Source organism: Cyanistes caeruleus, chromosome 2 (assembly GCF_971803275.1).
Source record: "Cyanistes caeruleus chromosome 2, bCyaCae1.hap1.1, whole genome shotgun sequence".
NCBI classification, from domain to species: domain Eukaryota; kingdom Metazoa; phylum Chordata; class Aves; order Passeriformes; family Paridae; genus Cyanistes; species Cyanistes caeruleus.
Window position 1 is genome coordinate 51,137,375 of NC_141702.1, and position 24,341 is coordinate 51,161,715.

General features: G+C 36.2%; 1 protein-coding gene across 32 annotated transcripts in view; it reads right to left on the bottom strand.

The window, feature by feature from the left end:
* The window catches only part of TRDN (triadin), a 232,834-nt gene that overhangs the window by 44,948 nt on the left and 163,545 nt on the right, over positions 1-24,341 (bottom strand). For all 32 annotated transcript variants that reach the window (XM_086876943.1, XM_086876924.1, XM_086876942.1 and 29 more), the window contains 4 exons: positions 20,338-20,388; positions 18,455-18,505; positions 17,839-17,889; positions 7,018-7,047 (listed from right to left, as the gene is read on the bottom strand). In XM_086876943.1, coding sequence (XP_086733069.1) covers positions 7,018-7,047; positions 17,839-17,889; positions 18,455-18,505; positions 20,338-20,388 — 183 coding nt within the window. The remainder of the gene's footprint in view (positions 1-7,017; positions 7,048-17,838; positions 17,890-18,454; positions 18,506-20,337; positions 20,389-24,341) is intronic.

The window sequence follows — 24,341 nt, forward strand, 5'->3', positions numbered from 1 at the left end:
ACATTTGCATATAGCTGAGGCAAAACACAGTGGAGCTTGGGCTGTCTTTATGGCAACACGAATTATTGACTCACAAAGGGCAACTGAGTGAAATCAGACAGACTGAAGTTTATAGGATGTTAGAATGATTTCTCAGAATATAGATGTTAGTTTATTCAAAAAACGTTCACCACTCTATATAAAAAAATGGACCCCAAAAGAAGCACCTCTTACTGATGTTAATATTTGTTATAATTGAATCTTCAGTCATAAGGCCTGTTATTGGTGAAAGCTGGCAAACTAATCGCCTGGGTCCAGATTCCATGCACATACTTTGAAAAGGGACTTGGTTGAGGTTCTTCTTACCTATGGCTGAATTTTCAAAAGTACAATAATGGCCAAAAAGATATTTATATATGTTATTAAATAAATGTGAAATAATAATAATTTAGAAAATAATAAGATGACTGTGGAAATCTAGAAGAGAAGAATTTTGGAGGAGAGATTCGTTGATATAAGGGGAGGAGAACAACAAAAATTAATTAGCTTTTGAAAAAATGGACTTTTCCCAGTGTGCCACTCAAATTAACATGGTGATTAAAGCAAAGGGCTAATGACTAACTTCTAGAGGCATAACATACTGAATCATCTTTGTTCCTTATGAAATGCTGCTGATCACTGCTTTTGCTTTAATTATGACTTTGTAAAAGCACATTTCGGCAAATGATGTCTGCAGAGATAAGAAAAAGAAGGGTAGATTGACACTAGAAGAACTATTCATTCTGGAATTGCATCTGAATAGAATAGCTCTGAGCATTCATTTGCACACATCTTTGTGCAGCTCAATAAAGTAATAGTTTGTCCCATGGGGAAATTTTTAGCCAATTAAACATGTGTTATGTGGATATGCAGGTGTTCAAGCATATTATGCTGACTGACAGGTGTGACTGTTTTCTGACATGATGCCAATATATATGTGTTATACCTGACTTCCAGTAACAACACAGGCCACCAATTACACAGAGCACTCTTTTTTCAGAAATCACAGCTGTTTCATAATTATTAAAACAGTAGTTTAACTGACTCCAGTTTTTGGTAGCAGGGGCTGAATAAATTACTGTTGTACTTGAACACAAGTAAGAACAATTAACATAAATTTTAATCATAACTGCAATTGAAATGCTATGGCAGGTCCATCAATATGAATCATTTTGCAGGTTTGTTGCTATGTAAGACTTAAAAGAGTGTAATCTCAATTTTACCTTGAATAGATTACAAAGTTGTAACCAATAAGATTTTGGTTAAATCCTGATAAGAATAAAAGTATTGACATTTTTTGAAAAAACGTGGGTGCAAGGTAGCATCATCAGTTTTATGTGCTTTAACTATGAGTACACTGAGTTGTTAGGTAGATAAACATAGAGCTTTCACCTTACTGCTAAAATGTCTAGATTAAATATTTGCAATGGAACCTCCATCTAAGTACAGTGGGAGTGGATATTCAATCAGTTATTAAGATCTACAAATTACTTGTTTCTTTTTCTCACTTCTCTTTCAATATCAGATTCTTAAAAGAGAGGGAAAGCTGTTAATGAGTAATAAACAATACCAGTATTCATTGATGTTTGTTTTCTGTTCTTGTTACTAAACCTAAACTATGTTCCCTGTTATAATTGAGTGAGAAATATAAATATCTCCAGAGAGACAAGTAATTACATTCTGACACAGATACAAGACAGATGAAACACTCTTTGCAGATGTTTATTTCTTTCCATCAGCCCTAAAGTGAGACTAGGGTGAACGGTTTCAATGTAGATGCCTAACTTTAGACATCTAAATTTGCATGAGGTAAAGTTGCTTAATGATTACATTAATCTGAGTATCTAAAAATATGTTTAAAATTTATGAATTCGGTGAGAAGTCATGAGCTTGAGACGTTCATTTTATTTCTAATTTATTTCTAATGGGTCATGTCTTATGTCACTGAAATATCTGCAACATGCAAAGTTCTGTCCATCACTAAACAGAGGTTGTAAAGATCATTAAGTCTCACATAACCCTGTAAAATGGACATAAACTATTTATACCCTTAACGTAGTTGAGACAAGGAAAACAGAGGTCAAGAAAATTTCATTTACCTGATATAGTCTTTTCATATAATTTTCTTTATTTAATATAAATTATCTGTTCATCAATATTCCTTGAAAATGCTGGGGACTTGTTAATTTAGCATGGGAAATCAAAGATCACCAGTGCATGGGTAGCCATGTATTAAAATTGAAAATATCTTTAGTCAGGAGTGGATTTATATTGAAAAACATCTTGTCTGTAGTTCAAGATTCCTGTAAAGTGTTCTTCAGTGAAATCACTTTATTTAACTCATAATCTGATGCAGGATGACTATATTAACTACAGTCTGGAAGATCCTTTGGGCTCCATCTTGTGGTTGCTTCGGTCCTTGTTGCCTTTGAGAGAGATGCCTGCCTTAAACTGGTTAAAATACTAGTAAAAGTAGCACTGCTAGTTTCAACAGCATACTAGCATATGGCTGTATTTACTATTTTCCCGTATATAATACAGAATTTTTGACTCTATTTTAAGAAAATGGTTTTAAAAGCATTTATAAAGGTTTGGCTTTTTTTAATCCCTTTGTTTAGGACTAAAAGATCTATTAAGATGCTGTGTAATACACTTTGCAGTTATAGAATCAGATAATCTACTTTCTTATCCTGTGACACTTGTTGGAAAATGGAATAATGAAGCAGTGGCTCATCTTGAACCAGTGGCATCTGCAGCAGAGCAGAAATGAAATTCTACCATGACCATTTGCTTTATGATTAAGATGGCTGACTTCCAATCTTTATGGTCAATTACAAAACTAAGCAGTTCTGAAATCCCCTTGCTTTGTTTGTTTGTTTGTTTGTTTTCAGTTTGTAAAGCATCTTGATTTTTATATATATAGAAAAAAGATGCTGTTGTGCCTTAGCCAGTTTATTACACATTCTGTATGCAGAGCAGCATTTTCCAAGTCATACAGGAAAATAAGATACAAAGAGTACTAGAAGAAAATTGTTCTTTACTGAATTGAAAAAAAGATGTAGTTTGGAGCTTGAATATACATGTCTTTCCCATTTTGTCCTTTTGTTTGATTTTAGCTGCACTCAGGTTATATACATTTTTTACACCAGGCTGCATTTATTGAGAAAATGTCTAAATGTGATCCCATGTATTCTCCTGTCAATTGATTTTGATGAAACTTGTCACATGAATGTGATTTCCATTTTGCTTTCTGAAACTAGTGAATGAATTTAAGAGCTAGGTGTCAGAGTGTTAATGCTGAAAATCAGAATGGGAGTGTTGCTGTTGACAGGCAACAAGAGCCTGCACCTCACTTACAAGTCCTCCTAACATCTGACTGTAGGCAGTCTACAGAGCAGATGAGACTCACAGAGGTCTTGAATTACAAGTGCTCTCAGAAGCAAGACAGTGTTTGTTCTCTGTCTTGTTCATTAGCTCTAAGGAGCCTGGAGAAACCAACTCCCTGGCAGCTCAGGTTCTCAAAGCACTTTCAACAAGGAGAATGTTCCTACATGTACTCGCTGGAATGAGCAACCACAGGGATCATTCATTCAGGCTGAATCCTGTTTGGTCCACCAGAAACACAGATGTAGAAAATCTTTACAAATCAAGGCTTCTTGACACTGGAGAGGGAACTCACTAAGCTTGACTTCCCCAATTCACTCAGTGTCCTCTATAGTCAGAAATAAATAGTTATGGGAGGTATGAATTGAAATAAGAAATTCCGCTTTATGCAGAACTAGGAAAACTTGAAGTTTTCTTTGATCTGGCTCTATTCCAAAGAAGGGATTTTTGTAACCCTCTGTAGTTACAAAACATTTTTGAAATATAAAAGTACTCTTTTGGTTTATAGAAGCAAAATAAATTCTTAATATTACTTTAGTTTAAAAATGGCCATTCAATGTGAAAAAATGCTGAAATATTTCAGCATGGTATGTTTCTGTCTACTGTTTTCTGGAGATGCCCTAGAAATAATAAGATTTATATCACATCACCAGCACCTGGGTCTATATTAATTTGTTTGACTCCTTGATCACAGTGCTTTGAATTATTAGCAAGAGTTAATTTTTTTTGTATACTGGCAGTCAGATTTGCTCTTGGGAAATTTAGGAAGTGCCTTCCTCAAGCAAAGGTTTGCTGCCTCTTGCCCTTTTGGAACTGACAAGTTTTACACATTTCTGTGACAGCTTCTCTATCCCACACATGGTGAAAGAAGGCATAACATGATGCTGGAAGGTAAAGCCGACCATTTTCTAGGACTTTGGTCACAAAGTCATAGAGACCTAACCTTTGAAAGAGAAAGAGTGAATGCCTAAATTTCATGCATTAATTGTGCCTCAAGGTTCCTGTTAGTATCACCCATATTTGGAGAAATCAGCACAATATGCAATCGTTCTCCATCTTAATTTTGTTCTTTTCTGTCTCTTGCCAGCTCCTTCAAGTCTGATTTATGCTATGCACAGAATGTACCATCAACGGAACGCGTCATTCCATCTTCTTCTCTTTTATGATGGCTTGTCACTCTGTATGGCTCATTATTCTTGTTTTTCTAGATGAGGGATGTGTCTTTGAATAAGACAAAATAATTGGAGAAAGCTTCATGTAGAGTACAGTGTCTGAGTGCTGTATGATTCACATGAGAAATGGTAAAGTGCTGTTTGAACAGTGCATGCTACTACCACAATATATTTTGGATAATGAGCCAGTCAATTTAGAGCACTGCCTGGCTACTTCTATTATTTTTGCAGCTGTGCAAAAAATATTGTATCCTTAAGCAAAACCAGTGAACATTACCCTTTTTTATTGCCAGTCAAAGGAATACACATACAGCCTAGAGAAATTTCTTGTGACAACAGAATAAGCAGAAATAAATAAAACCTTATCATATTAGAAGTTAGCTAGTAACATGTAATATTTTTCATGTGGGGCCTGCAGAGAGAGGGAAGCTACATGAGAAAGCATGGCACCTAAAGCATGGTGTGTTCATTTTTTGGAAGAGGCCTTATTGCTTCTCTTCAGTATTTCAGTTTACTGCCTATCTACAAAAGGCAGGAACATCACTGAACCAGTTTTCCTTAGTCCCTAAAGATTTCATTTTTCTAGCATTCTTTTTCACTAGAATCACTACCTTCCTTGCTGACAACGTTTGTTATGATCTCAGAAAACCAGAAGGAGGTTTAATCCAAAGAAGTAAATAAAGGGATGATACCATAAGAATGACTAAAGCTGAATTTCACTTCGTACTTCCATGTTTCTGTGAAATAGGTTGGTGCTACCCAGCAGGATGAGATCCAGCCTGAGCCAGGTGCTTGAAAGTAGCCTACATGTACTTGTTGCAAAATCCTTTTAACTAAGAAATCAAAGGATTTTTTTTTTTAAGAAAAAAAGAAATATAGAAAAGAAAATGAAATGGAAAAATTGATCTAACTTCAAAGATTGTTCATGAAAAATGCACTTTTCAGTAAGTTTTATTGGGGAAGATTATGGTTAAGGGGGAAGAAAATCCTAGCTGGTGAAAAATGTGCACTAGGTATTAAAAACAAATTCCCTTTGTGTTCTTCTGTAAATGAATGGGCCCATAATCTGTGACAAGGATGAGAAAAGTAGCACCCTTAACAATTACCTTATTCTTTTCTTTCTATTAAGGATGTAGCAGTTCATGTTTTTGAACACAGCAGACATTTTGACATCTGAAAACCAATGGCTTTAAGTGTAGCTGCCAGTTTTCTGATTCTCCCTGCTTCATGTGCTACCTTTCATGCCTCAGTTGTTGTAAATTAATCTTTGGACAAAATATCGTGCTTGATACCTATAAAGAATGGTTGTTTTTGATAATTGAAATGAATTTTATTATTCTGTTTAAGACATGAAGTGAAATTTTGGCTTCAGTGGAGGGAATGGGAATTTTGCCACTAACATCAACACAGCCAAGATTTCACTCATGAGCTGATAAAAGAGTTGAGACTATAATTTTTTTTCCAATTCAGTTAACAGCTTTGTACCGGGATCATAGAAAAAAATAATAAGTTAGTAGGATTGAAAATGTCTTCATGTATAGACAATAAAGGTTGGCTCCATTGTTCAATTATGTGAATCATAGAATTCCCAAATGGCAAAAGACATTCCTTATCCCCTCACCCCCCCCAACAAATCTCCCATCAATAATAAAGAACTATTTCTTTCTCATTGAATAAAAAATAAATCTCAAATAATCCTAAGAAATATATGGATATGTTCTGAAAATGTTCCCATTGCTCTGTTTAGTGAGAAAGATAAGTTTATAAACCCAATAAAGTTGAATAGATTAAAAGAGATACCATCTCAGTGCAAATATTTAATTGTTTATGCTGTTTGAATAAAATCAGAAAATTAGGAAGAAAAACTTTTAACTCAGCAAATCTTATTCCAAAATACAACGCTATAAATAGATATTTAGGGTCTGATAAATACATTATATTTATCCTCCAATAAAAATAATATTTTAGGTTCTGATTTAGGGCAAAGTTTTCCACTAATCTGTTAAAAAATCAGAGAATGACTTCAGCAAAGGTTACATGCAAGCTCCGTATATATCTGAAAAGAGGAAATTAAATGTGCCTAGAAAAGCAACTTGTGCAAAGAACAAGCAGCCAGGTCAGCATGCATGGTGCTCTGCCAGTTTTGTTCTCTGACAAATCCTAATGTAGTAACACAGGCCTTTCATTTTCCTCCCAGCCAGAATGATGAAGTGTCTGATACCGGTCTGTATTGGCCTGTTTTGAAAAGGAGCTACCAATAGTGGAAATGACAAGAGTGTTATCACAGCAGGAGCAGATAAAGTTGGCTGATGGTAGCACACGAGGTGCTGTATGTCACCACAATGCTGTATATCATCACAATTGTATCTCTGAACGAAAGGAACATTTCTCACAGCAGTCACAGCCTGAAAGACCTTTCAGTCAAGGGAATAGATTGATTTACCTTTCTTCTCCCCCTCCTTTTTCACTGCAGCTGAAATAGAAACAAAAATACCGTGTTCTCAAAATTGAAGATAATAGCAGTATCAGTAAAAATAATTCAAACACCTATACGAGCCTTTGTGTACATATCTCAAACCACACTTATATTACATCACAAAAAAATAAATTTCTTTTCCAGATGATGAAAATTTCCTCACAGACACCGAGCTCTGCTATTGATGAGAGCAAATTCCAGCTCTCTACATTCTCACGTGTAACTTTAGTCATGATCATCCTTCCTCCCAGACACTGCTAATGGGAGAGTCCGAGTGAATATTTCAAAATCAACAATGAAGGAGAAGGATAGATTGAAATGGACAAAGGGGTAAGAGGAGTATAGGGAAAGATTATGAGACATCATCAATTTAAGAGAAATGTGTGCTTTTTTGCTACAAAAAATGTTAACATTAAAAATAGGCATTAAGTAAGAAGTAAAAAACTGCCTGAAGTTGTTTCCAAGCCACTGACAAGTATAAAGATTTTTAAGACCTGGTTATCCAGCAATCCCACTTCCAAATCCCATAGACTGAGTTTTGTGGGAAGGAAAATGGGAAAGAGACTGTAAGAAAACTGATACGTTAAAGTTTAGACCAAATTTAAAAACCTGGAATTAGTTCCTCAATGGAAGCTGTGCTGTGTGCCCAATAGTCAGTTTGTGGATACAGAATAAAAGTTCCCTATAACTCAGCATAGTACTCCAATAAGACCCTGCATATATCTACAATGAGTCCTGTGAAATCATAACAAAATTTTACTAAAAGGGATGAGGTGGCTAAAACGAGAGTTACCTGCATTTACAGATGACTGCTGCAACTCTGATGGAGATGAGCCAAGCTTATTCTTAAATCCATTCAAAAATCCATGCACTACCCATTCCCCAGCCTACATTTATAGGATTGAAACTTCTAAAAATGTAGTTACATATGTCACTTTATTTTGAAATGTCTGTTAGAAGTGGTCCTAGTAAGCTTCTGCCTTAGGCTAGCATTTGCAGGCAGAAGAAGAGAGGGGAATTAAGATTCAGAGCCCAGACTTCCCCAAAAAGGGTTTTCAGCACGTGGCTGTCAGTATGAATGGATCTGATGTCACACTGGAACTGGAAATGAAACAAGTAGAACTCTGCCCTTCATTGGAAAACATGCCCCAGTAAAGGACAGAAATCAAGGATCATGAGGTCAGAGGAGGCTAGACACTCCCTAGTAGTTTCAAATGTTTGTATTTTGTTTGGGTGCTGATCTCTGTCTCTTCAGTGTTCTTAAAATGAGAAATCATTTTACTTCAAACTATTTGTACATTTGGATAAAATGGATCAAGAAGGATTGAATTTGATTAAACCTCAAATTACTAAAATGCTATTTATCAATGGTCTGTGGCAAAAATATTCTGATTTCAAAGAGTTTTAATGTTTTCTACCACTTAATCTCCACTGAGAAGTAGATAAATTCTAGGCATCTCGAGAATGTGCTCAAAAAAAAAAAGGTTTCAGACTAGAATTGTGAAAAACTGGCACAAGGCTTCCAGGATCTGGTCCTCTTTGCAATCATTTCACTTTTTTAGTTAATGTGTGTATCAAAGCTGTGCTGTGAACCTTTCACAAACTGTTGTTACAGCAGATTTAGTAGTTTTTGCCCCCAGAGACTGCTATAAGAGCCTCAATGGCTTTGAAAGACATACTTATATAGCCACTTGTGGTGTGTTGAAGTGAACCAAATCAACAGAAACCCCAAATATGGAGACTCTGGGAAGGGCTTATGGGTGAATGGGCAGTGCACATCTGGGATCCTCCTGACTTGTGTGCTGCCAGTTTATGGGATGTGGCTCACTGTGCTTCTGCTCCCCCGGCAGGGGCAGGCCTTGCTTTTTTATAGAATATATTGTTTCTATACATAATACATGCTATTATATCCTGTTGTGACATCTGTTGGAATTTTCACCATGGCCACAGTCTTTCTGATAGAATGTACTGTAAATACTCAACAAATCTCATGAGACAGAGGAGGCCTCATTCTGACCACTAGCCAGTAGCACTGCTCTGGTCAAATCCTGTTACTCAAAAAGTAAAATGACAAAGAATGAATGAAAAAGAGAAGAACACCATCCTTTACATTTCTCTTTCAGAACTGAGCAATGTGTCTGAATCTGAAAAGTAGCAAAAAGATGGATAGTTTACTCAGGGAACTTGGTTTGCCGGTGAAAAAAGGCCAGATTACCTACTGAATAATATATGGTAGCTAGGAAGGGAAGGACATGAAACAGAATGATGAACCAGAAAATGTGATGCTCCAATATAAGAGATTCTCTTGGCCATGTGTTTTTCACCCTGATTATTTGGAGAAAGAACAAATTCTTGAGTCAACTTGTTTTGCTCTGTACTGGGTGGGACTTGTCTTGCAGTTCTTGAATTAGGAATTTGCACACACAGAGCTATTCAAAGAGGACTCTATTAGCTGCCTGAAACTACAGTCTGTCTTTTCTAGGCCTATCCAATTGCAACCATATTTTTTCAGTTAACATAGATAGTATACAAATCAAAACACATTTATCAGGAATACACATACCATATTCTGGAATTATAAACCTAGATGGACAACAATCCCAGAAACCAGAAATTAACATTGTCATAGTTTAGCTTATGTGAATAGATTAAAAAATCATTGCAAGCCATGGAGGACCTTGTTCACATTTTCTTTATGTAGGGTGGGAAAAAAAAGGTAAATTTCTAGTGGCAGAAATGTCAGAAAACTGTGATAACATGGCAAGTATTTTCAAGGAGGAAAAAAATAATTCAAGTTTAAGGCTGTTCTATTGTTTTGGACTTTTATCAGAAACTTGAACCTTGATCACCAGTAGTTCTTCAGTCTCATACATAGTGGTGTTTTCAAATAACCTTTTTTCTGAGCTGTTGAGCAAACACAAACTTTCCAAAACCGTGAAGATGTCTTGAAAGCAGCAAAAATCCTGAAAAGACTGGCTTCTTCTCAACTACAGTCCTTTCTATGTAGCTTTATGACCCAGCAATAGCCAGAAACATATATTTAGTCTAAATACTGTCATAGAAGTTACTTCTACAAATTCTCCCTTTACTTTCTTATAAGAAGCAATTGATTTCCATACTGAAACACAAAGTTTAACTTTATTTCTACATTTGAAATAATTAGTTATGAAAACGACATTTCCATAAAGATATCCAGTTTCTCTGTGTCATTTTTAAAGAGTCCTTGACTTATATTTGTGATTTTCAGTCTTATCATGATCATACTAATTAATCTCAAAGGGAATCTTGAATCTTTCCTATTTCACTTTGTATGAGAATTTTGTTGTTTTTCCTAGCCCACTCCAGTGCCACATTATCATTTAAAGGTTTTTGTACACAACACTCTAGACAAGATGCAGCTTTGATTTATGCAATAGCTTTAGAATATTATGTGCATTTTTCCTACTGCATTATTCTTAAAGGATTTGCATATGGAAGGAAGTTTTTCACTGACTTGTCTGCAGCAATACTTGGGTACTTTCCTGAATTTAAATAGTGAATTTAGAGATAAATAATTCTTTAATATTTTCCCTCCACTACATATTGCATTCTATTTATTGACTAAATTTTCTTTGACATCGTGCTGCTGTTCACCTTGTAAATTCAATGTATCACAGCTCCTTCTGATCCGGGATTCTTTAACTGATTTTGTCATCTGAAAATTTCATTACATTGCTATTTCTATGTTATCCTGTTAATTAAAGAATATAACATGAGTCCAGACATGGAATCATAAGCAATTATTCTGTAAACAAGCAGCAAGATGAAAATTAATCAATTGCTCTCTGCTTCTTAACCAGATATTTATTTTCTTTAATACTGTAGGTCTTAGGCAGCAGCTACTTGGCTTCTGCACTAATTCTTATACTGAAACTTTAAAAGGTCTATTTAAACCATTAAATAAATTTTGTGCTTATTACTTTATTATTATATGAAAACAGTTATTACTAAGACACAGATTCAATTTCTAGATACAATGCAGGCTAGAATTTAGTGTTTTTCCAGATATTTGTTTTTTTCAGAATTTAATTATGAATTCACCAAATTTCTAATAGATTATTAGTAACCCTGGAGTAATTTAAGTGTGTTTGTCCTGACACAGTGACTGTTTTGTCTGAAAGTGATTGAAGTTTTGACTAAATTCTTATATTTATTTTACCTATAAACATGTAAGCTGTGGTGAAACAAGATCAAATGCTAAATCATCCCATGTGTCAGGTACTCTGTGATAACTGTTCATATGCATGCTGTTATGCTGAAGTGAAAACCACCTCATGTAGACAGTTACAGCAAAGCATCTGGCATTCACTGAGCTGATATTGTCTTTGCCCATCTCACCATAAATTGTCCATCTGTTCATAGCTTGAGAAGAAGACACTCTTTTAAAATATTTAAGAACCATATAAAGTGATATTTCTCTCTCAGACCTTCCTAGAAGATATTTTTTCTCCACCTTTCAGTCTTTTTGAGTTCAGAATTTCTCTTATCCATGTCAAGTGAAATCCTACGCATATTAAGAAACCACAGTTAAAAGAACCAGTATAGTGAGCATCAGAGAGGAGAATTTAGCCTTTCAATGGGCTGGAGCATCTGTTATTTAGAAAGATTCTCATCCAGTAGCAGGAAAAACCTTTCCTGCCCTTTTCCTCCTCTGGTCCAGATTTTAATGAACAGATTTGGAGAAATAACCTCTTATTCAATTATATTCATGCATTTTATCACTAATGGGCAAGAATGATGTTACAGTTGAACTCCCTCATAACCTGCCTATCCCTTTTGCCTTAATTTGTAAGACATAGATGCTGACTTACTAAGATAAAATTTATTCACTAGATAATCCACAAAAAATTTACAGTGTTTTTCTTTTTATTAGCAGCAATGTCTAAATGAGAATACAAAAGGAAATTGTCTAGAAAGAAAGCGTGCAAACTGAGTTGAATTACCGGTATTCTCACTGTGTGGATTGTTAACCCCATGCTCTGGATCCTGCTATGACAGGGTTCATTTTTACAGTAGCCAAAAGGGAGCATATCCAGGACCCAGAGGTGATTCTATACCACCTCACATCATTTTCTGGGGACGTAGAGATGGATTCCAGGTTGGGTAGATGGTGGAGGGATAGGTCATTTATTGCCTGGGGTTTCCAATTCTTTTATAAATTGGTTGCTTTTCTTCTTGTACACTGCTATTAATATAATTGCTGTTATTGTTCATTGTCTTATTGCATTGATGTTTCCAGAAAAATGTTTTTATTTCAACCCATGTCTGTCCCTTTTGGGTCTCCCCAAAACATTCTCTTCTCCAGGCTGAACAAACCCAACTTTCTCAGCTTGTCCCAAGGAGAAAGGGCCTCAAACTGAGAGGGAGTAGGTTTAGATTAGATATTTGGAAGCATTTTTTTACTGTGAGCATGGAGAGGCTCTGGAATAAGTTGTCCAGAGAAATTGTAGATGACTCATCCTTGGAAGTGTTCAAAGTCAGGCTGAATTGGGCTTTAAGAAACTAGGTCTTGTTTGATGTGTCTATGTCCATGCCAGGGAGAGTAGAACTAGATGTCCCTTCCTAATCTAAATTATTCTATGAGTCAATGAGAAAATGGCATTAAAAGAGAATAAGCCTGATTCTGTCAGGTCTTGACAAGCACATTGTCCCAGTCAGAGAGAAACCATGTTTCTGATCTAAAATAATATGTGAAACAATAATATTGTACATCAAGAATTTTGATTTATTGCATAATCATGCAAAAATAAAATGTTAGACTCATTTCTTGGTCCCTCACTTCAAGGCAGACACTGAAGTACTGGAGTGAGTCCAGAGAAGGCCAATGGAGATGGTAAAGTGTCTGGAGCACAGGTTCTATGAGGAGAGGGTGAGAGAGCTGGGGATGTTTAGCCTGGATAAAAGGAGGCTCAGGAGAGACTTTTTTGTTCCCTACTGCTCCTTCCTGAAAGGAGGGTCTGGCCAGGTGGGGGCTGGCCTCTTCTCCCAGGCAACCAGCAACAGGACAAGAGGACATAGCCTCAAACTGCACCAGGGAAGGTTCAGGTTGGACATCAGGAAGAATTCTTCACAGGAAGGGTTACTAAGAATTGGAATGTAGACATAGTTTCATTTAAAAACCTATTTTTACTACTGAGACTATATTTCTACATACATATGCAGGTGTTACTTATACAGCATGAGTATTTTCCTATCAAGCTATACATGAGGATAACTGCACACTTTTGCCATAAAACATATGTCATCTTTATATGTAACCTACATTTTGGAAATGAAATATAATTTAATTTTTGGAAATTAAAATTTTAACTCCTTCCTTTTCTAAAATGGTATTAATTCACATTATGTATGTTACTTTTGTTCTTTTTCTCTTGTTTTATAATGAAACTTCTTCTTTCTATTGAAGAATTTTTCCAGAGGAGTGATGATTCAAAATGGGAATTTTATACATGCCCTTATGACCCATTCTTGGTTATATATGTGTCGTTATCTTAGTCTGACTTTTAATGCTCTGGTATTTTCTTGAAGTATTTCTTACCAGCAGTGTGAAGCAATGATGTTCTGTAATGGATGGGCTATTTGAACAGGATGATGTTGAGATTTTTGTATATCAAATATATCTACCTTACATTTTAGTTCTCTATTAGTCAGGATTTTATACTATAATTCTACATTGAGCTTGTGTGAATTTGATTCTCACATTTCAGAAATGCATTTATCATAACAAATGGGCTACACTGAGGCCACTTCTGTAACTGCAATTTACACAGGATTTTACAGATTTCTGTAAAGTAGCAAGTGCTAATCAAAACCCTTCTATTTCTCAAGGCATTTTTGGTTGGCTAGTTTAACCTGAGATGTCCTCTGAGAAAGCAGTTCATGTAATCTCAGTTGAGTAAAAAAACAAAGTGCTCATAAAGGTGACCTCCTGCTCACACTTGGTTACAGGGCAATGGCCACAAAATTTCTGGACTACTTTTCCCCAGAGAGGTTTTTCTCAAACTGTCTTCCTGATGTATGTGACATGTGACATATCATTGTTAAGAAAGAGAGGGTTAGTGATGCACAGCATCCCACATGAATGCTTAAAGCCACTTTACGCATTGGGGTTACACTCTTCTGACAAAATGTCAATGTCTTGTCATGCATATTCAGTGTCACTGAGTTAGTTGTATTTGCTTTTGGAAATGTTGCACTTATTTGAATCCCAAGAGTTAAGAAACAGCTGTCATGTGAAGCAGAAAAGACAGAAACAACTTTTAAAAACCTGCAGCCACTGAGCTGAACTGCCTCCAAATGAAGATTGTGTAAGATTTGCTGTGTTACAATCTTTGATGACTAGCAAATTACTGTATCCTGTTGTTGACACGAAAGTGTAGCTGTACACGAGTATGCAACCTGAGATCCTCTCACTCAAACTCAACTTTCCTGCTCAACTTTCCTGCTGCAGTCCTGCATCAGGGGCCTTGGAGGACCTGTAGTCCTGCTCGCTAGGCAGACCTAAAATACACAAGATTTAGGAGGCAGTTGGCCTAATCGTGTATCTAACAGATCTTAATCCAAATATTTTTTTTATAGAGTCAGCTAGTCAAACAGAAATGCTATCTCAGGTGTGAGATATCATCTGTTCTCTCACAGTGAGCTGTGAAAGGCATCAAGTACATCCACAGATGACATACAAGGTTGTATTCAATCCAGTAGGAATAACTGAAGTGGGTAGTGCTCATTTTGCTTGGGAAACTGGTAAAGGCTGTGCCAACACAGTGGTACCAAACTCCACTAGATTATGGCATTGCTCATCCAAATGTCCCGCTGTAAATATAAAACAAATCAATTCTACTTCAGATTTCACCCACACTTCTTCAACTGAACAATCATAGGTGTCTCTAATGGAGACCTAATCCATTAATCCCTAATCCCTAATCTCTAATGGGACCTAAAATCTTAATCTGGCCTTTAAATGGCAGTAAACTCAGCGTACTTCACACTAGACATTCAAATCTTCATTCTTGTGTTTTGACAAGCAGGAAACTAAAAGACTATAAAACAACACAACAACACAGATTTTTATGTTTCTTGCAGTATTTTAACCTGTAGTTTAAAAAGTTAGGCCATGTAGAAAAAATCTTCATGAAATGAAAGTTCACTTCTGAACATAGATTGTACTTTCTACTGCTATACCATAAGAAAAATCTTGCATGTGTTCTGTCAACTACTACAGGAAGAACACTTAATTTTACTATAAAGAAAAGAGAGATAGTAGAGTTAATCACTTCTGGGTAGTAATTTTCCTTTTCAAATATACCAAGCATAAACCACTTCATGTGCAGTCAGTGGAATTCTACAGTGTTTAATTAAACATGTCCTTTCTTTAAATAATTCAGTTTTGGAATGTGACAGGAGCTGTTTTTCACCAGTTGTTTCACTGTCTGATCAAACTGAGTTAATTAAGTCCTTTTTAAATACTTATTATTTGTATAGTTGGGTGGGTGTTTGACACTTCACGGAAGCTAATTCATTAGCATTGCAATTAAAACGCTTTTACAGACATGTGTTTTTTCTTTACAATTCTTGATCTTTTGAAGTAAATAAGATTTTATTTTCATTATCGCTTACATAATTCCAACCAGAAATACTTATGAGAAGAAACTCAGTGATAAGGTCAAGAGTCAAATACTTAAAGGTCTAATTAATGTTTAACTGTTCATTAACTTCACTATGTTTTATGGACATTTTTGCAAGGACCTAACTGGACGACTGTAAACCTTGCTTGCCTCAAGCTTAAAGTAAAAAACCAAGTTCCATTAAACCAATAATCAATATACAAAAATCTTCTCACACTTAGAATCATAGAATTAAAGTTGGAAAAGACCTTTAAGATCAAGTCCAAGTGTCAGCCTAGCACCACCACCATTTTTTAGTATTAAACCCTGTCCTCAGATGCCATATCCATAATTTTTAAAATACTTCCAGAAAAGAAGACTGCACCCCTTCTCTGGATGGTCTCTTTCAACAATTGTCAACAATTTCTGTAAAGGGTTATTGCTCCCTGTTGACTAAACTAAACTAAATGGATTTGTACAATAATGTGTCCCTAATGCCCTGGACCTTGAACTGGCGATTCAGGTTCACCTATTTCAACTTTTACAAGGAGTTTTAGGCTATTTAAGCCCCATTTCATTTTCATAAAAATATAAAATGGTTTGGGTTGGAAGGAACCTTAAAGATATCCTAGTTCCAACCCCCTTCCCATGGCAGCACCATTGAGTAGGCACATTACTCAGAGCTCCATCCAACCTGGCCTTGAGCACTTCCAGTGATGGATCCACAACATCTCTGGACAACCTACTCATCACCATCACAGTAAAACATTTCTCCCCACATCTAATCTAATCTAAACCTACTCTCAGTTTGAAGCCATCACCCTTGTCCTGTCACTACATACCCTTGTAAATAACCTCACTCCATCTTCCTTGAGGACTCCCTTCAGGTACTGGAAGGCCATAATTAGGTCACACCAAAGCCTTCTCTTCTCCAGGCTGAACATTCCCAGTTCTCTTAGTCTTTCCTCATAGGAGATGTGCTCCATCCCTCTAATCATGGCCTCCTCTGGATTTGTTCCAGCAGGTCCACGTTCTTCTTGTGCTGGTACCCCAGGGCTGGATGCAGCACTGCAGGTGGGGTCTCACCAGAGCAGAGCAGAGGGAAGGAATTTCCTCCTGTGACCCACCAGCCACCCTGCTTTTGATGCAGCCCAGGATACAATTGGCTCTCTTCTCTGCAAGAGCACATTGGTGGCTCATGTCCAGCCACCAGCACCCCCAAGTACTTCTTGACAGGGCTACTCTCAGTAGCACTGTTTTTCTGGTAGCATTTAAGCCTTTGATTCAGAATGATACAACTGTGCAAAGTAATAGATGATTTCTGCTATTCTCTTATATACCAGGTGAATTAGCTGCACTTAAAAACATGCAAATGTTTCCTTTCATAACTTTGTCAGAGAAAATATTGCCTCAATTTTTCTAGTATTCCTTAGGGAAACTCTAAAGATAGGAAGCAGTATTATTCAATTATCTGAAACAGTTTACAAAACTGACTGGAGGATTTTAAGATTGACTACTACATTGCCATGATTTAAATAACTGTTATTACCCAACAAGTTATTACATATTTTTATCCATGTTAAATTATTTACACATTTAACCTGAGTGACTGTTTTATAATGAAAGAGTGGCATTTAATCCATATACAAATAGGATAAAAGTAAAATAAAGTTTTGTTTGAATTTATTTGTTATTAATAAATAAACCTGAACATAGTTGGTTAATTATAATTACAGTGCCTAAAATTTGAGATGTACTCTAAATTGTAATTGATTTTTATTTGCTGATATTTCAATATAAGAAGAGAGAGAAAAGTGCAATTAAATATGTGAAGAAGTAAAATGCAGTCTGAAAAGACTAATTTAAAAAGAAAGAATGGGACAAAATGAGGAAAAAAGAAAATAAATTAATTTTGACTTTAGAGTCTATAAAATACCACAGATACAACTTGCTTGTATAGCCTCATATGCACCTGTCACTTGTTCAGCCAGGTAGAAAGAGTGTCCATCAGCAAAGGATGCCATTCAATGATATTTAGGAAGAGCTAACCAAAGAAACTAGGATTTAATTTGTGAGTCCTTGCACAATATATTTATTTTCTCAACTGAAACTTATATTAAGGCTCAATTCAATTTGGGATTGTTACCTTTTTCCTTAGGATTAGTTGAAGCCTTAGTTTCTTTTTGTTTTGAAGAGTCTGAAAAAGAAATTAAACACAAAAATGAAAGGAGAAAGTTAGCAATAGTAACATACACTGTGCTCATTGGTACTGTAACAAATGTGCATAACACCAGATCAACCAAACATGTAAGAGATGTGTTATGGATTAGAATTTCCATTTAATTCAATAAAAGACACAAAATAAATCTGAAAGCAAACCAAAAATGATTCCCACTAAATTTGTTGGCAAAGTTTCTGCAGGTCAAACTCATTCCTGTGCAGCCTATCATTTCAGCCTGTCATGTGCATTCAGTAGCAGCCCTGTTGCTAATTCACTCGGAACAGACTAGCACTCCCACTGCAATATTGGCTGTGCAGCTCAGACAGCAGTTAAAGAACACCACAATAAGAAGGGTTATGACTTTATTATTTCTGAATCATGTCAGACACTGCTCCTTTCAATATATCAGAGCTATTAAATGAGAAGAATCTGGGTTTAGTCTCTATTCACCAGCAGCCTGTAATTCAAAATATATCAAAACTGCAGTGAGATACCAGCAGAAGACTTGTTATTTTCCAGCCACATAATGATAAAACATTACCTTTTTCCTTTAAGGTTGCTGGAGACTTCACATCTTTTCTTTTACCAGTCTCTGGAAAGAAACATTTAACATTTATCACAAGTCACGTTAGGGAAATAAGATGACACTTGAAAAGAAAGCAGGTCAAACAATTTGTTATACGGAGAGAAAAAGAGATATGATAATTAAATGGATTTAACAGCATGGAAATAAAGAACAGGACAAAAAAACAAGGTCATCCATTCATCTTTCTAGACTTGGATATGCAAAATAATAAGCTTTCAATATGCAAAATAATAAGCCTTCAATATGTCATTAGTTTCTTCACATTTTGAGGAAACTGTGGAGCCCTCTCTCAAGCAGGCAAGGAAGAATTACTTACAAAGAAGAAAGATATTCATAGAGCAGTTGGTATTAATGACCTTTTCTTTTGCTGAACCCAAAAAAAGAAATTAATCCACATTGATACAATTGAAATATTAGAAATACTGGCCTTGAAAGCCAGAGGCTTCTGATAAAGGTAAGTGGGAGGATTTTTTTTTCAGGAGTGACAAAAGGACCAGCTACTCATTCAGGACTCCAATATTCTTTTAATATCAAAGAGGCCATATGGGTATTAGCTGTGAACAGAATTTCACTTCCTGCATATATATAGCCTTTTAAAATCACAGGCACACTGGCTATAAAAGAAGAGCAGTGCTCATGCTTCAAATGTACATTCATATATTTCATGTCAAAATCCATAGTCCAGGGACTTAATTGTATCTTTAATTTTTTTTTTCTCCAGTATATCACAAAGAATTAAAAGAGACAAGAAAAAAATAACAAAACCCTGACATTCTGGTTCTCTTTCTAGTAACTGACAAGGCAGAACCCAAGGACAAAAAAAAAAACCAAACCAACCAACCAACCAAATACCCCAAAAGTGCCCCAAAAATTTAGGAGTTAGCTAAGGACAAATAAAAGAAAACTATGATCTTCTTGTGGTGCTCAGGTGAGAGACAGGGACTGACAGCAGTGGCATAGAGGTGAATTTTCAGCCACAAGGGATGTCCTGGCTTCATTTCCTAAGTTTTTAGAAGGAATAATACATTCCTTGCAGAATTGTGTCATTTTGTTCTATAACTATTCAGCAGCCATAATTTGGACTGCCTTGAATACCTCCAGCTTCCAAAAACATGGGACTTTGTAATAATTTGGACTTCAGGTGTGCTGTTCCAGCTCAGGAACCAGGCACAGTTCTGATAGCCTCTGCTGTTTTGTTTAAATTTTCCATCTGTTTCAGAACTCTCCAGAAAGAATGTTTGATACACATGGCATTGCAACAAACAGGGTTTTCTCCAAATAGATGGTATCAAGTAAACTGTGACCCCTGTGGGAACAGTTAGAAGTGGTCTTGCAACTGAAAGGGTCAGAGATAGAGATGTATGTGCTCATGTTGCCAAAAAAATTAAGAAAATATCTTGACGTATCAGTCACCCTCAAACACCTGGATTTGTCAGTAGCCTCAGCCAGTTTCATTCTCACATACCCACATTCCTGAGCTGTAGCCACATGGACCAGATTTAGCCTAGTTCTCTTCAGTAATGTTCCCACTATGGGATTTAGACAACTCATTTTTGACAGACTAACATCCAAAAGTGGTATAAAAATTAATTTTAGTATTTTCCTCAAGATGCAAATTCAAATATCCATATTTAAAAGAAGCCCAGATGATTTCTAAGGATTCTACTGGGATCTGTACAGCACAAATATTATTAAAAAGAATATAATGGCTAAAATAATCTAAACAGGAACCAGGATGGGTTTGGTTTTCCACACTTTTATATTCCCGCTCAAGAGCTCTTTCTAGACTGAATAACTGTTCTGATATTCAGGTCTGGATTTCTTACTTCTTCACTTACCTTTTTCTCTTAAGCTCTCTGGATTCTTGGGATTTTTCCCTTTCAGGGAATCTGTAGGGAGATAATTATGTTTCTGAGACTTAGAAGATAGGAGTACCCTTCTATATGTAACAGAAGACTCTGTTAAGTTATGTTATTTAAATAAATATTTAAAAACTAAGATTAAAATTGTGAACATGAATAGATGCAAGCCTGACCTCTCTTTACATTCTCTCTGGAGATTGTCTCATATTTTTAAGGTACAATAGTGTAAGTGGCAAAAGCAAGAATAGAAATTGCTTTTGGTGACTGTCTGTAGAGAACACATAGAAAAGAGAAATTAGAAGAGGAAAATTCAAGCAATGACACAGGATTAGGAATTCTTTGGTTCTTATCCAAAGCTTCATGAAGACAGTTTCTGCTTTCTCTATCTTTTGCCTCAGTCCTTCAGGGAATATGTATTCGGGGTCAGCAAGCTCAGGAAAAGCATACACTGTTGTGTAAACAACTAATGTTTAAATATTTCTTTCAAGCAACAGTCTCTTGACATCTTAAGTGTATTTATGAGGGAAATTAGGAGAAAATATTTTTTTCCAAAGTGAGGAAATAATTGGATAAGCTTGAATTTGGTTTGAGTGAGAGAATATCACAGCCTGCAGAATGCTAAATAGGGCCAGCTGCATTTCATCTGACAGGATAAAGCACCTAAAACACCTAAAGCATCTAGAAACACCATGCCATTTATTCCAAATGAAAGTAAACCAAATTTTCAGTAAACCAGAAAAAGCTAAAAGAAGATCCTTTACAAAATAATTTTAACTCTGAACATCCTTGTGGCTGCCATGGTGCCAGGAAGCGATCCCACTTATCCATCTGGATTTAGTGTGAATTGTAACCGAAAAAATTCACTTCCAGGGTGGCTGAAGCTATTGGAGAAACCATGCTGCACAGGGAGACATGAAGTTAGGAGCCTGATTTTCACAGCAGCAGGTGGACTCTTCTTCAGGGGACTGAGAGAAAACTTCTAGTGTCAAGCCTGAAATCCTTGGAAATAGCCTCTATGTTGATTATATTGAAAGATTTGAGGCAACAGCTGCCTCACTTGAGCACTTCACTTTGGGCACGCTGGTGATCTCAGTGATCAGCAGCCACTCTTGCAGCCACAAATCTTTGGCCTGGTGTGTAATGTGCCATATATCCATGCTGGTTTTTTGCCATCCATGTAGCAGATCTCCCTCAGATTTTCAATAACATGTAGCTCCTAAAGAAGGTTCAGCACTTTTGACTCTTACAACTTTTGGATGCAACTCTCAGTGCAGGACACATTACGTGGTGCACCAAGTTCCCCAGCCGCTGAGTCAAGAATACTGATATCACCAGTTCTGCTTTTCTTCCAGGGAGAAGGTTTTCATTTTCAGAAGTTTAAACAGCTACTCACTGAGTAACTTTCACCATAATGCTTTCCTCCTGTGTTCTACTCCAGGGGTGAAGCTGGGTCAGGTTAGGAAGATGGTATGGAATGATGAAGCAGCAGCAGTGTGTGATATCCTCAGGATAAACGTACAGTTCTCATGCAAATGACAATAACAAATAAATGGAAATAGACAGAAATGTGAACTGCTACTGCTCACACTGTAAGTCCATTTTTAAGGGGAAGAAAAAAGTATGCTACAAGTTAAGATAAAAAGTGCCACAGGCAAGGTATTATTTCATGTTACTTTTGCTTTAAAGGAAGCACAAGTATTTCACAGCAAGTGCAAATCAGCTCATTTGTTTCTTTAATGACAGTATACTATAATGTATATGGCAAGAAAGAAATACACACTACTGACTTATTTCCCCTGTCAATCTGTGCATAAAAATAAATAGGTTTATTATCCACACATAGCTGACATAAGAAAAGATTCAAAGACATCCCAAGACATGTCAAAAGCAAAGAAGAAGTAACAAGAGCATTTATTTGGAAAATAAATCATGGAACACAGGGTGAGAATGAATCTATGTTTTCTATGCAGGACAAATGCTGTCAATTCAATAACTCAGCAAAATGAAAATATCTGAAAAAAATTCAATGAGGAATTATATATGAAATATTACAAACTTTTATTGCCACTGTTATACCCTCTGGATGAATGAACATCTACTCTGGTTAGCTGGGTAAAATACCTACCTAAAAACCACATGGCAAATTATACCTTAGAGTTTCATTGGTTTCAAGTTATTTGAATATGCTTATGTCAAAAGAAAATCAGTTTTCATATTTGTGAGTACAAATGGGCATCTTTACTCTTCTTTACTGCAGGGAAGAACTGAAAAACCAGTCATAAATTCAGTCTTGAGATGTCCTGTATCACTAAGAAGTGGAAAATATATTATTCCAGTGTTCTCTTTAATTACTCTTAATAAAATTAGGCTCCAAGACATTTTATTCACCTCATAAAATAGATAAAGTAACTGGGTTGGACTATGATCTTTAGAGTATCCCAGCAACAAGTCCAAATGCAGGGATTTATTTTTCCTCTTTCTGCTTTAAATAAAACCACTATGCTTAAATTTATGAAAAATAACCTGATTTAGGATAAGGTTTTTGGTCTGGATATCCTCCTTGTTCATTCAAACACCTCATCCTTCAAAGGGAATGAAGTGTGATGACACCTCCTTTATTGCATAAGGTGCCAGACACACATTAATTACCACAAGTATTTAACACTTCACCTAGAAGTGTTCCTTTATTTAGTTTACATGAATAGTAACAAACTCCCAAGATACAGAATTAGGAAGTATATGCAGTCTTAAAAAATCCTTACTTTCCTGTGTCCTTTGATATATTTGAATTTTCCAGAAAGATCCACTTTAAGAAAAAAATTGTGAAACACCAAGTTGCCAAGAGTGTGAATTTCCCAGTGACCTGGTCAATAACCTTTACAGGGCCCATGCATGAGGTTTGGTTCATGATGGAGAGGGGAAAGGAACGACATGCAAATGGCTTTGATTAATTTATGAACTAAAATTTGGGTGGATATGATGACTGAAATGGGGGACAAATAGTACTAAATATATGTTTTTGCAGCAGAGTAATCCATAATGCAATAATACACAGCTAAGAAAGGCGCCAAGGTTTTTAGAAGTTTCTCTCTACAGCTTTATAAGTTGTCCCTATAGTCTTTGATGCTAATATATTTTCAACTGAGCTCTTCAGCTCACTAATCAGCATCCTCATTTTCAGGCACAGGCACAGAACCATGCCAGTTTGATGCCTATTATGGGAAAGAGCGATGACTGCATCAGCAAGAGCTCTCAGGATCTGAGGGACAGGCTCAGCTGGGCTGGACATCGGTGCTGCTGCTCAAGAACCTGTGATGTCTTTACAGATAGATTCAGCAGCAAATTTTCAGCTGTGTTTACATTTAAAATAAATTCCCGCCTACTCTTTTCTGAAGGTTGGGTGGGTCCTTCACCATGTTAGAAGGGCCTGTGATTACTAATTACTAATAACTTAGTAATTGAAGTTGTTGACATGTTAAACATGAGCGCAGGAGACAAAAAACAGTGCCGTGGTCACTCTCAACAAAGGACACACTATGAAAACTTTTACAGGGTTGGCAAAAGACTATTCATTTGCTCTTAAGAAACTCTTATCAAAGAGAAAAAAATTTGGGTCTTCTTTCTTTTTTCTCTTCTCCCTGCCTCCCTGTAATCCTTTAAAAAGAGCATCAGGCTGAATACATGTATTCCATGCAGGGAAAGAGGGGGAAAAGTTGTCACTCAAGTGCTGCTTCTAATTTTCCAGCATAACACCATGAGGAAGACAGAGATTATAGGCAGTCTATGGAGAGGGCCACAGGACTCCATAGAGTTTGGATATACAGCTCTGGTCCAGATATCCAAGCTCAGGTAAATAGGGCATGTGTACATTAGGAATGGAACACACACAGAAGAACAATATATGCACCATAGAATTCGAAGATTTCCATCATATAAATTTTTGAATAAAAAAGTGAGTGAATGAACATAGCTTCTAGGAT